Raw genomic sequence first — 17,734 nt, 5'->3', positions numbered from 1 at the left:
CGTCTAAAATTCAGTCCTTACAAAAGCAGAGAAAGAGCAAGAGGAGCCCATCAAAGTCCTACCCTGCAGGTATGTCAGGTGCATCACATCTTACAGCTTAGTAATCTTGAATAAAATCTGGTGGTTGGTGTGAATTTCCATTGTCCCTTCCAGGTGTCTCTTGGTTCATCTCTGCTGATGACCTGAGATCAGAGGCGAGGAAGGAGAACCAGCAAGAGGAGGAGGAGTCGTCGATGTGGAGGCCGAGCACTGCCTGGTTTGAGCCGTACAGCAAAACACCTCCATGGAGAGAACCACTCAGACAGAGACAAATCCACGAAGATAGAAACAGACAGCCTGGCCTCATACATCATGCTGGACATGATCCAGATCCTAGACCCAAAACAGTGTCTCCTGGTCTGGCACGAGTCTCTCTCCAGGTTGGTTTGTGTTTGTCTTTTTCTGTATAAAACATCTCCTAAAAGGCCATTGTTTATTTGTAGGTTAAAGAAGTGAAGATAACAGTAAATGTTGCCTTTTTTAAAATCTTTCTGTAGTTAAGAAAAAAGTTAATCCTTCTCTTCAATCGTGCAGGACGCTCTGGAGATACGGCGGCCAGAGTTCATCTCTCGGTCCAGGCAGAGGGTGAGGCGTCTGGCCCTGCAGGTGGAGGAGAGGAAGCTACAGGTCCAGAGAGAGACGAGCTCTTCAACCAGCCTGGAGGACCGGGGAGACTGCCGAAGCCTGCAGGTACTCGACAACAGACACTAGAGGAGGAAGTGCTGCTTGTTAAGTTGATGCTGAACTGTTACATCAGATGTGCTGGATGTTGCTGCTCAAAGTGTCGCAACAGAATCACAGTTGTCTGGATTTTTTGTGCAAGTTTGAGTTTTCCCTTTTCCAAAAAAAGTAAATCTTACTACTTTTATTACAAGTATTTAAATGTGTCACTTTAATAACTGGACTAATTGGTTTTCTACCTCTCTGTTAAGGCACTGCTGTGCTCAGGAGGGCTGTTCCCAGGAAGGAGATGATCCAGAGATCCAAACAGTAAGTTTATTTTTAATTTGCTGTTCTGGATCTAATATTTAATTAAAAGTGGAAATAATTAGAAAGGATTTGTTTTGTAATGACAGTAAAGGCAGTTCAGGGCCAACACTAGTTTAATCAACTTTCAGTCCTTTCCTCAGGAATAATAAATTCACTTTTACCTCATTAATTTGGGTAATTTATGCAGAAAGATGCTAAAAAATCTCATCAAATATATCTGCCTGACTTAGTTATACTTACTTATTATTTGTGGTGTCAGTATGAAGTTTCTACTCTGAGTTTCTTGGGTTCACAAGAAAAATCAGTTTCCTCCTAATTAAGCACATGAGGTCCATCATTAATTAGCAAAGTTTTTCATCCCAAAAATGTTTCCTTGCATGCAACATATCTGGCAACAGTTTGAAGTAGCATGAGACATAATGAAACAGTACTTTATACTTTTTAATCCTACCTCATCATTCACTACTTGACTCAATTCAACAGCATTGATATTCTGTGTTTAAAAATGTTTAAAACAAAGTTATGTAACATCTTTTCACATCTACTCCCAATTGACTGACAACATCAGCTGTCAAAAATAAAGCTAAAACACTGAAAAACTGGTGCTACAGCTGTTGACAGTAAGTAGTTTTTGTTTAGTGATTTATGACGTCTGAGATCTTTGTGTTTTCTGTGTGAAAGTTTGGCTTTGACAGACGTTTTTTTATAAAAACCTGTTTCTCCTCCAGGATCTATGAGAATCTGCCGGAGGTGCAGAGGAGGAGAGAGGAAGAAAGACGGAAAGCAGAGTACAGATCTTACAGACTGAACGCCCAGCTCTACAACAAGGTACAACACACACTCCTCATCCGACATTAATCAGACGGTGTCGAGACAGATGTTTAATTTATTTTAAGCACTGAAGAGAAGCTGAAAAATACTTTTTAATTTAAAATTTTCAGAGAATCACCAACCGTGTCCTGGGCAGACGAACAGCTTGGCAATGATCAAACAGACCAGTAAAACTTTTTACTGTAAATTAAATCAGTGACGTGAAAATCTTTTTTTTTTTTTTTTTACAACTGTAAGAACAAAACTACCTAATTTAACTAAAAATCCAATTTTATTTATTAGTGACCAAATTTTTTTAGTTGATATTTCAAAGATTATGTTAAAGTAGAACTCAAACAGTAGCATCACTGACATGTTTAATGTGTTTTAATGTAAAAATAAACCAGGTTTCTGCAGATTCTTAACATTTAATGTGAAATGTTTTGATTCAAAACAAAAGGCTGACAAATGTACATTGGCTTTAATGTCTTTTATTGATCAGTTATCAGTTGTGCAAGAGCAGGAAGCCACACGAGGAAAATGTAGGACATGTTAGCTGCAGATTCAGTACATCAGCTGCTCACTGAGAGCACAGATAAACAACATAATGAATAAATAAGAAACGTCTGCATTTTCCCTCTTAAACTACAGTTATGTTGATGCACTACGCCCATTAATTAATTACAAAATAAAAGTTACGACAGTGCAGTGTAAACATAAATAGTCTAACAAATCATTAAATAAAACTGTTAGCATGGATTAATCACTAACTAAAAGCCTTTTAAAATCAGTCGTGGCGAACGTGGTGACGAGAAACAAAGGTTCTTTGGCAAAGATGTAGTTTTGCTTTAAATGAGGTTTGGTTGAAACAAATGAAAAATAAGGCAGGTGACCGCTCTTTACCACAAGGCTCTCTGCAGGTTTAAGGCTCGGACAAAGTTTTAAGTCTGAAACAGCAACAGGAATCTCAGCAGAAACACAGCTAATACAGTCGTTTGGATCTTTTTTGTAATTCAGTAACTTCACCAATACAAACCGGCGTTTCCTTTATACCAAGCACATAAAAGTAGACAGTAACTTTACACCAACACGTGTAATAAATACTAAATAATTTAAACCAATATAACGCTTCATCTGACTAAAGTGCAGTCAAGCTGTTTTTTAAATAAACATGATAAATCTGCAAAAGAATTTCAGTCGCGTTTTACACAGTAAATTCCCTCGAGATTAATCTGCTTCTCTTGTTCTGTGCAGCCCACAGGGTTGTTTTTATTTTTTATTAAATGAAACCACAGGGGAAAATAAAAAATCTCTGAACACACTGTCATTCTCTTGCATTTAACATCACCGCTAATGTTTTATTATAAGTGAAACAGTGCAAGAGTAAAGTTACATCCAAGTAAAGCTAATGTGCAGGATTTTGTTTCCTCTGTGGTTTCTTCTGTTAAATATGCAAAAACTCTCTTTGATCAAACCACAGTAAAATGCCCACGACTTCAAATGGACAATTCTATTTTTTCTTAATTTTTTAATAGTATTTCTCTCCCTTTAGACAGTCGAGTTATAAAAATGTACACAACAGTGACGCCCGAGTAAAATTTACAACACACAGTTGCGACCCTCTGTATCCTGTGTAGCAGTAACAGTAGTGGCGACAGTTTTAACACGGAAACATAGAGCGACAGCCAATGTTTCGGCCTAATATAAACCGCACTGCGCAGGTTCCACACCAGAGCCTAAGTGGAGGTCGATAAAAATACTCAACAGCAACAAAAAAGTAGTTTTAGTGAATCTGGGCAGCATGCAGCAGTGCAGCTTTAAGTATCTCTACTTGATTTTCTGGCCATAAAACAGCAGTTTGTTTGAGTTTACAGTATGAAGGGCTCTAGTCTGAAACAAGTCACTACAAAAACCAAGTTTAATTTGATTTTGCCAATACATTTTCTGTAAGTTGACTAATTGATTAATCATTCTGACTCCAATCCAAAACCCTGATTGATCCCGAGAAGGATCTCAGACTACAGCCCTGACTGTCTGAGTAAAATAATTTCCCACAGGTTGAAACCTCACCACTAGTGACTCTGAATACCTCCTGGTCTGACGTGTTTTGGCCCTGGAGTGGAGGTGAAGCTGATGATAGGGCAGGGGTGGCGTGTTGTGGTGCAGCAGGCGGGGTCGCGGGGCAGGCGAGGTTTAGGTCCGCAGTAGACTGTGAACTCTCTGCAGCTGAGGCTGAGACAGGACGAGGCGATGCACCTGCTCCTGACCGCGGGGGCATGGCACCATGACCCGACCCACCAGCACCGTGTCACCCTGCTTCTCCTCCTTCGCCTAAACACAGAAACACAGAGAATTAGATCTGCAAAGAGATGGTGCAGTGCTAACTAAGAGTTTTTCAGGCTGAAATCTGAATGTTTTGAAATTAGTGCGTCTTGTCTCCCCCTTGTGGCAGTGAGAGTGATTACACAAACAGCCGTACTCCTTGTCACTACAGTCGATTCAGTTTTCTGCTCCGGCAAACCAACCATCACTACCAGTGTGTGAGCGCGGCAACGTTGCCACAGACGAACGCATATGGCAACTGAATGCAACAGATGTTTATTTACCTGTAAAAGTCCTGTTAATTAAAGCTAAACAGAGCAATTCTGAAAAAAATGTAAGTACTGAAAATATTTAACACTTTATATATAGACTGGACTTCAATATGTCACTTTGAACTAGAACCTTAAAAGTTAATTTAAAGTTAATAATGAATCACTTTAGTTTATTTCTTCAATTTAAATTTGTAGAGCTTAAACAAGTTTAAACAAATCAAATATAAATAGAAAAGATAAAGATGCACTAAGACTTTACTGAACGCACAAAAATAGAACTAAATGTTTTAAATCACTCAAAACAGGAATCAGACATTTAAATTTAATGCTTTTTAAAACCTTTTTAAGATCAGTTTTAACCAAATCATCATCTTCTCAATCAACCTGTCAGTAAGTATAAAGGTAAGTCTGTGTGTGGTGCTGTGCAGAGGTAAGTTTTATGTAGGAATGTGGACTTAAAAATAAATTAAAACTAAAAACTAAATTAAATAAAACATTTGTAGCAATCAAGAACTTGCAAATTCAAATTTACAACTATTAAAGATATTTAAAGACCTGCAGACACCGTCAGCTCCAAAATGTGACACCCAAAAAGGTTAAACAGACCTTTACGAACGTCGTCGAGGGGAACGTGGCAAAGTCGGACGAGACTCGAGCTCCAGGCTGCTGGTGGACGACGTGCTCTGCCACTTCATCCTGACCGAAGAGGAAAAACAAAAAATGATCAGTGAATCCTGTGGTGAGTACTTCAATCATTTTTGTGTATTTTCAGTTTATTCCAGTGTGTTTCCAGTGTTTTGTATCTACCTTCAGTCTGTCCAGAGTGTCACTCAGGGACTGTAGTCGAGCTGTTTGTTCCAGGAGCTGAGCACCAGGTGTCACTGCAGGACAGAAAAACACAGTAAGTACTCAGTTATTCATACAACACACACGTATTAACAAAAGCAAAGACGACATCACATTAAAGTATATCTGATCTCATCTTCCCAGCTCATACCTGGGGATTTCCCAGTGATGTCGACCACCTTGACGTTCGCGCTCATCTGCAGCAAAGTCTCCAGGAGCTGGTCGGTCTTGCGGTAGAGGGCGCTAGAGAGCACTTCAGGACGACCTCCGTCTCTGGAGGGAAGTTTGGTCACATGGAGAGGAGGCAGAGAGGCGAGCTGGACGCGCATCGTCTCAGCCTGAGAGGTAAGACAAGACTGTTACTCTGCCTTCTCTACCTTTACCCCTCCCTACCTTCCTCTCTCTCTCTCCACCTTCACATCCCTCTCTACCCTACCTCCCTCCATGTCTCTACCTTCACTTCTCTCCCTCTCTCTATCTGCACCTCCCCCCTTCACATTCCTCTCTCTCTCTCCACCCTCACCTCCTCTCTCCACCTTCACTTCCCCCCTCCACATTCCTTTCTCTCTATCTGCACCTCCCTACCTACATCCCTCCATGTCTACCTTCTTTATCCTACCTTTCTCCACCTTCACCTCCTTACCTTCCTCTACCGTCTCTCTCTACCTCCTCTTTCTCTCCACCTGCACCTCCCTACCTCCCTCCCTCTCTCCCTTCACCACCCTCCCTCTCCACCTTCACATTCCTCTCTCTCCACATCCCTACCTTCACTTCTCTCCCTTCTTCTACCCTCTCTACTTTCACCCCCCCTCTCTCTCTCCACATCCCTACGTCTTTCTCCCTCCCTCCATGTCCCTACCTTCACCTCCCTACCTACCTCTCTCCACATCCCTTCCTCTCTCTCCACCTTCACATCCCTCTCTCTACCTGCACCTCCCCTTCACATTCCTCTCCATCTTCACCTCCTCTCTCCCTTTACATCCCTTCCTCTACCCTCTCTCCCTCCTCTCCCTGCATCCCTACCCTTCAAATCCCTCTCTCTCCACCTCTCTACCTTCTCTACCCTACTTCCACCCTCTCCCTACCTCTCTCTCTCCACCTTCACATTCCTCTCTCTCCACATCCCTACCTTCACTTCTCTCTCTCCTTCTCCCTCTCTCCTTTCACATCCCTACCTTCACCTCCTCTCTCCTCCTTCTCTATCCTACCTCTCTCTCCACCTTCACCTTCTCTCTCTCCACCTCCTCACATCCCTACCTTCACCTCTCTACCTTCTCTACCCTACTTCCCTCACTCTCCACCTTCACTTCCCCCCTCCACATTCCTTTCTCTCTATCTGCACCTCCCTACCTACCTCCCTCCATGTCTACCTTCTTTACCCTACCTCTCTCCACCTTCACCTCCCCCCTTCACATCCCTCTCTCTCTACCTCTCTCTCCACTACCTCCCTCTCTCCCTTCACCTCCTTACCTTCCTCTACCCTCTCTACTTTCACCCCCTCTCCCTCTCTCTACACATCCCTACCTTCACTTCTCTCCCTCTCTTTACCTCCTTCTCCCTTCATGTCCCTACCTTCACCTCCTTACCTTCATCTACCCTCTCTCTCTACCTCCTCTCTCTCCACCTCTCTACCTTCTCTACCCTACTTCCCACCCCTCTCCCCTACCTCTCTCTCTCCACCTTCACCTCCTTACCTTCCTCTACTGTCTCTCACTACCTCCTCTTTCTCTCCACCTGCACCTCCCTCCCTCTCTCCCTTCACCACCCTCCCTCTCCACCTTCACATTCCTCTCTCTCCACATCCCTACCTTCACTTCTCTCCCTTCTTCTACCCTCTCTACCTTCACCTCCTCTCTCCCTCCTTCTCTACCCTACCTCCTTCTCCCTTCACCTCTCTCTCTCTCCACATCCCTATGTCTTTCTCCCTCCCTCCATGTCCCTACCTTCACCTCTTTACCTTCCTCTACTCTCTCTCTATCTCCTTTCTCTCCACCTTCACATCCCTCTCTACCTTCACTACCACTCTCTATCTTCTCTACCCTACCTCCTTTCAATCCACCTCTACATATCCCTACCTTCACCTCCTCTCTCCCTCCTTCTCTACCCTACTTCCCTCACTCTCCACCTTCACTTCTCTCCCTCTCTACCTCCCCTCTTTCCACCTTCACCTTCTCCCTCTCTTTACCTGCACCCCCCCCCCCCCCCCCCTTCACATTCCCCTATCTCCCTTCACCTCTCCACCTGCATCCCCCTCCCTCCCTGTCTGGTGATGAGACAGTTCTTACCTTCAGCCTGTTGTTCTCGTTCTTCAGGTGTTTGATGCAGAGTCTCTGAGCTTCGATCTGCTGAGTCAGCAGAGGAGAGTCGATCACCTGGACTCCTGAGCCTGAACCGACGCCTGACATCATGTTCGCTGTGGATGACATCATGTACACATCATCAACACCCGACCAGAACGCAAACCATCATCTAACATGTAATAAACTGTCCAGCTGCAGTGACCTGCCTCTGTATTCTGTTTAAATAAAAAACGACGACACATTAACATCTGTTCATGTGTATCTGGATGATTTGTAACTAGCACTGACTTCATTTTATGCTACTTTAAATCAGAAGGAAAATTTTTAAAGTAACTAGTTACTTTCTAAATATAGATTTTACATGCAAACATATAAACTCATAACTCAGAGTCACTGTTAGAGATGATCAGTGTAAAGTAGCAGAAATCAGCTTCACGGCAAGGAGAAACAATATTAAAACCATGCAAGGAGGAGATAATGTACATGCCAAAAAAAGCAGATTCATGAGATGAAAATCACATTAATAGATATATAAACATAAAAGCCTTTCAGTCTAAATGGTTTAATATCAGGGTTTCTGCAGGGTTAAATTTAAGAAACAATTTACTATAAAACCTGTTTCACTGTCTGCTAGCAGGGACGATACGATCTAGAATGATTTATTATATAACCTTTCTTAGAACTTTACAGCAGTATATAAAAACAAATTATAGTTAATTAAATTAATGCAACCTGTTTTTTAAGCGTTACAACAATCTTATTACATGCATAGAAAATATGTTCTATTTATCTGTAATCAGGTAAAGGCTAACTTTAAGACTTCTGTGAATAAAACTTAAAACCTTCTAAGGCCTTTAACAAACTAAATTCAGTCCTGCAGATGCCCTGAATAAAACATGCATGTAGGAGTATTAAACTGCTGTTGAATCATGCAGTTAAAAACTTTTAGTTGTCAAAATTAGTTCTTTTTGAAACAGAATTTAACATGCAGGATCAGGTGTCAGGAGATAGATACCTTTTTGTTCCTCTGCAGAAGGTAAAGATTCAAAAGGAGAAGTGGAATTAAACACAGCAGTTAAAATGATGATAAATAAGGTTAAGTTCCAGGTGTATTAGGGCTGTAACTATTATTTTCCTTCCTCAATTAATCTGCATATGACTGTTTTATTTTCTTAAATATTTGTTTAGTCTATGGAATATTGATAAACTCATGAAAAATTCACACAATGACCACAGATTCATTTTCTTTCTACTGATAGTGAGGTCGTGTGTTTTTCCCTCCGCTCACCTCCTGCAATTCCCGTGACGATGGAGGCGATTCCTGACGGGCCGGTTCCTCTCAGCCCATCAATGGTCATCTTCGATTGGCTGTTGATTCGCTGCTTCAGCTCGGCCTTCTCCGACTCCAGCTGGTCGATGTCGGCCTGCAGAGCGTCCATCGTCTCCTCAAACTCCCTGTGAAGAGAAGAAAACATCATCATCATCATCATGCTGCTGTAAGGCTTCTCTGTCTGAATCTACAGGTCTGAGGCCGCCGCTCTCACTTCTCTTTCTTCTTCAGCAGAGTCTGGGCCTCGTCCAGTCGAGTCTGAATCTTCTCCACGCGTTCGTCTGCGTCTTTGGACGAGCTGTCGAGTTTCTTCTCCAGCAGACTGAGACGGACGTTCGCCTCGCTCAGCTCCTCCCCCTGAGAACACACAAGCATCATTACTGCCGATTAATTCTCCACTTATCGTCTACACTGATTGATTTTTCTGTTCCATGTGTTTTCATCACCTTGATCTTCAGAGACTTCTTCAGCTCTTTGATGACAGTCTCTCTGTCCTCCAGCTTCATGCCCAGACCTTCAGCGTCTGTGATTTCTGCTCGGAGAGCCGCCGCTCGCACGTCGACCGGTGGAGGATTCTGGGAGATGATCAAAGAGCGTAACATGAGAAAAATTAAATCCTGCACCAAACACTTTCAGAGCTGCATCTTCACAACAAGTAGTTACCTTGCTCTGAGGCTTGTCTGAGTCGTACTCTCCCTCCTGCATGGCGGTGGCCATCTTGTTCATGGTTGCGATGACGATGCTGCAGGACTGTCGCAGACACTCGTAGGGGTTGGCGCCCTGAGATCCATAGATCTGAAAACCACAGAAATACGTTTATTTCTGCTTGTCAAATCACTGGTTCATAAAGCTGTATCACTACCACGCCTGTTACTGAAGCTCTAATGTACGTACCTGTTCTCCTGCCTTGAACGCCACATCCTCCAGTTTGACGGCCGCCAGCCCCTCCTGCTCACCGAGGGGCGACATCATCTGAGCTCCGGCCGCCGCCACTTCCTGCAGCACGGCCACCACCCAGGTCAGGTGCTTCCTGCAGTCTGAGAGCGTGTCTGACACCTGAGGGGTCAAAGGTCGAGAGTCAGCGCGGAGAGTAGCAGGAAGCAGAAAATCAGCGAGCTGAAACTCTGACTTGGCTGAGAAGCTTGGTTGCCGTGGTTACCTGTTGGCCGAAGTTGAGAGCCGCTGGGATGCCGGGCGCGTCGGTACCCGGCATCCGGCGGCGGATCTTCTTGCAGAACTGCCGGATGTCGCTGCAGGACGTCTCCAGGTCTTTGAGCAGCACGGCGAGGTCGGCCTTCTCCTGACCCGCGTGCAGGAACGCCCGCAGGCGACCGACCTCCACAGCCATACAGTCCAAGGCACTCTGGGTAAACTGCAAACAAATAACGACAGATCAAAATATATCAGAAAGCGTGAGCTTCTTCCTTTATGTTTTACTGGATGAGGATGTGATTTGTCTTTTCCCTCCTCACAGACTGTTGGACGTGTTGTTACTCACTCTGATGTGATCAGCGAGCTGCATGGTGCAGTCCTCATTCTGATCTGCCAGGTGGATGCTGTACAGGTGCTGGAGAAGGACAAATGTCATCAAACAAACAGGAAGTGTTCTTTTACACGTTCTGTGCTTGGTTTCTGTCTTCAAACCGGCTGAATAACGTAGAGTACTAAAAGTTTTAGGCATTTGAGATGTTTAGATTCTGATGCATCGTCTGATCGCTCCTAAATTTATCCTGCAGCAGGACACGTTTCCCTGAGACGAGAAGAACAAGGAGTCCTGGAACAGATGGTCTGACCCCGACAGAACCCTGAAGTTCTCCAAGATGTTTGGAACAATTTCTCTACCAAATACCTTTCAACTTGAACTGAATAAAACTTGAGCACTTTTCATCACTTGTACTGTAATGTCCTTATCTGCAGTTCTACTCTGCAGTGTTACTGTAACTGTTTAGACCTAACATGGTAAATTAGAGAAAATCAAGACACTTTGTCACTGTGTAGATTTGTAGCCTGCAAATTAAATTCTATACTTTTTGATTAAAGTATGAAAATTGTTATTGATTTCCTGTCAACTGACAAATGGATCATCTCTAACTTTATGTCTGCACAGTTTGTGTAAAAACAAAACAATAAATACATGAAAAAACATGGACGTGAATATGAGATAATATCTTTTAATGTAAAACAGTTGCTACATTGGATTTAACTGAATCATCTGCAACAGTGTGTATACCTGTGTGTGTGTGTGTGTGTGTGTACCTGATAGTATTTAATGGCTTTGGTGAGCGGCTCCACGTTGACGGTCTCGTCCAGCTGGTCTTTGTGCAGCAGATCGATGAGGAAATCCAGTGATCGCTCGTGGACGCTCATCTCTGGGTACAGAGAGCCGATCTTCTTATAGACGTCCACACTGCACTGAGCCAGAGCCCTGACACACACACACACACACACACACACACACACACACACACACACACACACACACGTTAAATAATAAAACAACTGCACAGATGTTTTACACTGAAAAACCTTTAATTCAGAAGCACAAGTGAATGTAATTTAGCAGCATGCATCACTCATCTCTCAGCTGCGTATCTTAAATGTGAGAGGGTGTGTGGTGAAACGTACTGCTCGTATTTGTGGAGCGTGGCCTGCAGCAGACTGAGCGAGTAAACCAAACCACCAGCGAAGCTCAGCTGCTCCCCGATGGCTCCTTTCAGTCCGGCTCGCTCCACGCAGTTCTCGTTCAGGTCAAACTTCTCCTGGGCCTGTTTGCTGATCAGCTCGGCCTAAAAACACAAACACAAACAGACGCGGAGTTAAACTTGAAGAGGACGGCTCCGTGTCGTCCCCAGTATTCATTTCTCGTGTTGGTGCCGACCTTGCAGATGAGCCTGGGGATGAGCAGCAGCACCAGGATGCAGTCGTGGTCTCCTCCGTGACGAAGGAAGGACTCGGGCATGAAGGCGGTCAGAAGGGAGACGTGTCTGTTGGCCTGACCCACCTCCATCTTCCTCAGCTCCATCTCAATGGCCTGGACACACACACAAGAAAAACTCACCAGTCATTCACATCATCAGGCTCCTGAGAGCGGCTCATCATTCAGACCAGAGAGCTCTTAGTGATTCTGACCTTGGCGTACGCCTTCGTCTCTGCAAACTTAATCTTGAAATCGAACATCTCTGCTGGCGGCTGCTGCTGCAGCTCTGCTGAGGCTTCCTGCTGACTGGTCAGTTCTCTGTTCACCTCCTGCCGCCAAAAACAAAGGACGAATGAGGAGAGAGCGCACGTATGATCAGACGTGTGATACGTGCTAAAACACCCTGCTCGTACCTGTAGGTGGGCGGTGAGCTCGCGGTACTTCTTGATGGTCTGCTGATAATCAGCCACGGTCTCCTGAGCGGCTTCGACTCGTTTCTCTGACTCTCGGATTTTCGCCGCGCCCAGATCCAACATCTCCCTCAGCTCCAGCTCCGTCTCTCTGGCGTTCTCCTGCAGCTCGTCGTTCATCTCGTTGATCGCTTCCTGCAGGAGACAACGACCGACACACACCATCAGCTGAAATCCTCTGATGACTGAGAAACATCGCTGTGGTGTCAGCTGGTTTTCTGTTCTCAGATATCAGTTTATTAGGGACACTGAGCTAAAATTGATGCTGTCTAATTTTTCTATTTTATTTATTTAACCTTCATTTAAGCAGGAGAGCTCCAAAAAAACACAACAGGAGACAAACTCAAACAAACTAAAGAAGGAAACCACATTTCAAAATGTGTCACCAGGTAAATTAAAAACAGCGACATCTCAGAGGAACTGCCTCTGACTCTTTGATTTTGGATGTATTTAAAGATATTAAAGATATTAATTCACTGATAAACAGTCCTGCAGTAAATCCTCCCTTCATGAAGGTTATTAAGTTCAGTCTGTGGCAACTGGCAACTTTTTATTGCAAACAAATTGCTATTGCTGCTGCAAGAAACTCAACCTGCGTCTGTACCTGGGATCAATTTAGTTTTTGTTCAACAACTGTTTTGCACCATTTTGACCAGATCTGACTTAAAACTGATGAAATGATTCCATCTACATTTATTTCAAATTAAAAACAAAAACAAACAGAAACGTATCCCACCACAGTAAAACATCCTTTTATCTTAAAAAGCTTCTCTCAGCTCCTGTGATTTACTTCTTAGGTTTCTACTGTGACTCATTTGTTTCGATCCAGGTCAACTCAACAATGGCTGCAAGTGGCAACAAACACCAGAGGGCGGTGCCTGCATATTAATGACCTGGGTCCATATCAATCATGAGGTGAGTCAGCAAACAGTGGCACTTTCATTTTGTCCGGCCTCAGTGCTATAAATACACACAGGGGGAGTCTGGGGATTCATTAGTCTCCTGCTCATTCTGATTGATATTGTAATTTTTTAATGAATGAACTGCAGCAGCTTTGTGTTTGTCGTTGACCTGTTCAGGCGAATCCTCAGAGTGAGACTCACCAGGTCAGCGACCGTCTCCCTCAGCTCCCTGACTTTCTCCTCCAGGTCCAGGTTTCTCTCTGTCAGAGTCTCCACCATCTCCTCCTGCCCCCAGGGCTGCATCCACCTGAAAACAAGAGAGCACAATCATCAGAAACAGGAGCTGCTGTTTGTCCTATGTAAAAGCCTCTGCTCAGTTCAGAGCCTGAGGTTGATTTATGTCACTGCAAAGCTGCAGCAGCTCGGCCACTCTGAACAGCCGCTGTGATAAAACCCTGAAGCGCCGACCTGCTCCTTCAGCTCGTCGATGGTCTTTTCTGCCGCCGTCATCTCCTCCTGCAGCTTTTCTTTCTGGCTCCTCAGAGAGTCCAGCTCCACGTTCTTCTTCTCCATCTGCTTCTGCAACTTCACATGTTCCTGCTTCTCCGACGCCGACAGATCTCGCATCCTGGAACGAGGGAAAAACACCATTAATGACAGCGAACCTGGTGGATTAGAGGTCTCGTCATGTGGTTTTTCCTGCACAGTGAAGTGTCCACAGACCTACCTGACCAGCGCTTCTTTCAGTCGGCCGTTCTGCTCCTCCAGCTGTTTCACATGATAACTGGAGGCAGCGCCATCCGAGCCTGAGAGAAAGCCAAAAACACTCCTACATTATCTGTGTCCAGTGTTGTTTTCTTTGGGTGTGAGAAATGTCACACGAGAAAACTGATGCTGCCAAAAGAGACGATGGCGACAGGTTCAATTAAAGAAATGACACAGTTCTTCACTTTCTGCGACAGTGAAAAATCAGGTCACTGATGAGTGGCTCAACACTATTTCAACAATCTAATCACGTTAGACGACGACATGAGTTATTTCTGCTTCTGTGCTGTTTGACGCAGCTGATATACACTACATTCTATATTTCATACATATTTCTAACTTCTGAAGTATGAAGGAGCACAGAACAGACACTTTGATTTTTCATTTGAAAACCATAGCCACTGTTTTGTTTTTTGTGTTTTTAAACTAAGATTTTACATCAGAGAAACAACAGAAGAAAAATGTAAAAGAAACAAATCACTGTTTTTTTTTTGTACTAAAAGGTCTTGAAATTATTTCTGATACTAGAGATTTCTTTTAATAATCTTTTTTGTGCAAAACATAAGCTAGAATAAAAATTTATTGTGTTTTTTTCCCCTAATTTTTGTTGTGAACTTTTTGATGATATTCTTGGAAAGTGTGAGTCAAGTGTCTTGTTGCCAACAGGGTACAAACACAGCAGTTATCAAGTGTGAACACAGTCACCAAAAAAATGTTCCTCAAGGATCCTCGGCCTTATACTGTATGAATCTTACCTAATTAAGGTTTCAGGTTTTATTAAGGCAAATGAAAGAAATCAACAGTTAATGAATCAAAAAAAACAAAACAAAACAGAAAACCCTCATCTGTTTCTCTCTCACAAGTTCAAAGCTCCAAAAAAACCACCTCATCCCATCTACGACCTTCTCACCTTTTACTTCTAACGAATAAAACTCAGCCGTACCTTTCTCCTCAATCTCATGCTTGAGGATCTCCAGGTCCATGGTGAGCTCGTCCACTTTCTCCTTGAGCGAGTCGACCTCCAGCTGCAGAGACTCGGCTCTCTCCTCAGCCATCTCCTTATCCAGCGTGGCCATCTCGATCGCATCCGCAGTGTCTGACATCTCCTCCATGTACCGCTCCTTCGCCTCCAGGGCCTCTTTAGCCTCCTACACACACAGAGAAACTCACGTCAGTTGGTCTGTAAAACCTGCAGGGCTTTCTTTCCTCTTTACACAGTATTTTAAGTAAATTCTTCATTTGAAGGCAGTGATACATTTGGTGGGCAGCTCTGTCTTATAGAGTTATATATCTTTAAATCATTTTATTAGTGTGGATTTGTCTCTTTATAGTTGAACTGAAGAGTTTTCTACTTTCTCTACTTTTCTTAATGTGTCCAAAATCACACATCCTGTTCTTCACTATTCAGTTTACTCTTAAAGCCCCTGAAAACTTGTTTTAATGAGATACATTGGTATTGATATATGTAACAGGATGAAGTGATGTTTCTCCAAGATGAAGATTTCTTGTAAAAATCTGAAAATATGTCATAAAGACGTGAAAAATATCTTGTTATAATGTGACAATGATTTTGTAAAAACTATGAATATACTGTTTATACTCTGTCTATCATTTAACCACCTATTCATCAGATTTACTTTTATCATCATGAGTTTCCCTGACTTGTTTGTGCAGCCATATCTATTCACTGCAGCCTCTCCAACATCTATCCATCCACTCATCCATCTGTTGCTTCTTTACCCTCTTGGCCTCTTTGAGTTGTTTCTGCAGCTCGGCCTGCTGCTCCTGCATCTTGTTCTTCCACTCCTGCAGCTGCTCCAGCTGGATCTTGTGCTTCTCCAGCTCCTTCAGCTTGGCTTTGTCCTCCGTCCGCTTCATCTTCAGCGTCTCCAGCTTCTCCTCCAGGTCCTTCACCTGAGCGCGCAGAGCCTCCTCCTCCTGTACACGAAGGACGGAGGAGGGAGGGACATGAAGGGGAAATGGAAAGGAAGATATTTGAAAATGGAGGAGCTGACACAGGAGGCTGAAATAATCACACATGGCGGAAAAAAAAGTGAAAGCGCTCCGACACACAAATGGAAGCTTTAACCCTGCTCCATTTAATGTTCCTTTAATCGTTTCACTTTCACGATTTCTCAGGTTTTTCTTAGTGAATAATGAAAGCGGCAGATCAAATGTGCAGCTTCTCCTCTGTGGTGGCAGCACTTTCATCTTTTTATCCGTTACAAAGCTTTAATTTCACTCGCCATGCAGAGAATTCACCTGTAGAGAGAGTCAGCATCAAGACACACACATGCCCTGCTGTACAATAACAATATGTGCTTATATATAAACACCTACACACACATTATCACACACCAAGTAACAGCAGGAGGTCTTAATTCAATCCTGCAATAAATGTTCATTTTAATTGCAGTGTGAAGTTGGTCTGTGAACAGAGACGGAGCAACTTCACACCGTGGTTGAAGCGTAGCAGTCACACCTTCTACAGCTTGTTAAAATGTTAGTGAGAGGAAAAACAACACTTCAGTATCCAGTGCAAAAACATCACACCACATCACTGCACCTGTGTTTCCATAGTGACGTCTTCCTGAGGGGGATAAAATACAAATCAGACCGATGACGTCCGCCTTGTAATTAAACACCAGATGGCAGCTGACTTTTAGAAAATGTTAACGTGATAATCTGTGACATTTAAATACAAATTAATGTACATGTAGCATCTAACACAAGAGATTCAACCTGTGCCCAGTTCATGATTAACAAAGAGCTCACAGACAATTAACCACATGTACTGGTGCAAAGCAACATTGGGACAGGGTATTTATCATGCTTAACTGAGCTATAACCCAGAGCTAATCGCTGCATTTATTACTGTTTGGTCTCATTTTGAAGGAGGCACCAGACTATAAAAGTCCACCAGCTAAAATGCAAATATTTTCTCTGCAGCAAACACTACAAGTGATCAATTTTTCATTTTTTTAAGCAGAAGACCTGCAACCATCAAAAACATAATTCTAACAAATCATACCTTTGAAAAAAAGGCTACATACTGGTAGTTTTCTAAAAATCTAATTTATATAGTTAAATAACAGTTACTTAAACAAATAGATATATACTTAAAATCAGATATGATATGTGGTGTTCCTCAGGGTTCTATTTTAGGCCCAATTCATTTCAGCATACTTTACTATGAAAACAATATTTTTCTCATTTATGCAGATGACACCGCGCTGTATATTTGTCTCTCCTAGATGATTTCAGTCGTGCTAACACCTGTTAAAGCATTTAAGATATAAACCAATGGTCAAATTAATTTTTCAAGGATTTGATGCTTGATTTGTCATATAGCATTCAGTCATAGCAAATTGGATATCTTTGGGTTTACAACTGTTACTTGGATAAAACTAACAATTTGAAGAAATCACCTTTGGGGTCCAGAAAACATTTTCAGTATTTGTTTGCTATTTTCTGACATTTTACAAATCAAACATTTATTTGATTAATCAAGAAAATCATCAGCAGCTTTTTAATTTCCCTCGCCACCACTGCATGCTTGGATACACATCAGCCCCTGAAGAGGATAAGCTGTTTTGGATTAATCACTTAATTAAAACACTGGTGCTACATAGAGAATTAAACCAAATATTCAGCGTTTTCCCTTTTGTTAGACAGGCATTTCTGTTAGGGTAAATTATGTTTCCTCATGTACTCTAAGAATACAGTTAAAGCCTCCGGCTCTCTTGTGGATGACATCAACTCAAACTGACA

The 17,734-nt window shown here is 43.0% G+C and overlaps 1 protein-coding gene, 1 long non-coding RNA gene and 1 other non-coding gene across 3 annotated transcripts in view; 2 read left to right on the top strand and 1 right to left on the bottom strand.

The window, feature by feature from the left end:
• Positions 1 to 670: 670 nt before the first annotated feature.
• On the top strand, positions 671 to 2,271 carry LOC108876596 (ALMS1 centrosome and basal body associated protein). The gene is made up of 4 exons (XR_007815131.1): positions 671 to 729; positions 972 to 1,029; positions 1,758 to 1,857; positions 1,971 to 2,271. It is a non-coding gene; the product is annotated as an ALMS1 centrosome and basal body associated protein (transcript).
• A 43-nt stretch (positions 2,272 to 2,314) lies between these two features.
• The window catches only part of dctn1b (dynactin 1b), a 38,589-nt gene continuing 23,169 nt past the window's right edge, over positions 2,315 to 17,734 (bottom strand). The window contains 23 exon segments of the mRNA XM_051077975.1: positions 2,315 to 4,170; positions 5,040 to 5,129; positions 5,241 to 5,314; positions 5,431 to 5,617; positions 7,565 to 7,692; positions 8,868 to 9,034; positions 9,124 to 9,266; positions 9,356 to 9,484; positions 9,573 to 9,704; positions 9,804 to 9,965; positions 10,069 to 10,281; positions 10,408 to 10,476; positions 11,166 to 11,334; positions 11,535 to 11,695; positions 11,788 to 11,940; positions 12,039 to 12,155; positions 12,240 to 12,431; positions 13,400 to 13,483; positions 13,485 to 13,505; positions 13,667 to 13,826; positions 13,926 to 14,004; positions 14,907 to 15,111; positions 15,704 to 15,901. Coding sequence (XP_050933932.1) covers positions 4,033 to 4,170; positions 5,040 to 5,129; positions 5,241 to 5,314; positions 5,431 to 5,617; positions 7,565 to 7,692; positions 8,868 to 9,034; positions 9,124 to 9,266; positions 9,356 to 9,484; positions 9,573 to 9,704; positions 9,804 to 9,965; positions 10,069 to 10,281; positions 10,408 to 10,476; positions 11,166 to 11,334; positions 11,535 to 11,695; positions 11,788 to 11,940; positions 12,039 to 12,155; positions 12,240 to 12,431; positions 13,400 to 13,483; positions 13,485 to 13,505; positions 13,667 to 13,826; positions 13,926 to 14,004; positions 14,907 to 15,111; positions 15,704 to 15,901 — 3,171 coding nt within the window. The 3' untranslated portion in view covers positions 2,315 to 4,032.
• LOC127143576 (uncharacterized) lies at positions 5,197 to 7,830 on the top strand. Its single transcript, XR_007815132.1, has 3 exons — positions 5,197 to 5,334; positions 5,424 to 5,624; positions 7,592 to 7,830. It is a non-coding gene; the product is annotated as an uncharacterized LOC127143576 (long non-coding RNA).

The sequence above is a fragment of the Lates calcarifer genome, linkage group LG19 (assembly GCF_001640805.2).
Source record: "Lates calcarifer isolate ASB-BC8 linkage group LG19, TLL_Latcal_v3, whole genome shotgun sequence".
Classification (NCBI taxonomy): Eukaryota; Metazoa; Chordata; class Actinopteri; family Centropomidae; genus Lates; species Lates calcarifer.
The sequence above is the reverse complement of the archived record's forward strand: the minus strand, read 5'-3'. Positions and strand labels throughout refer to the sequence as shown.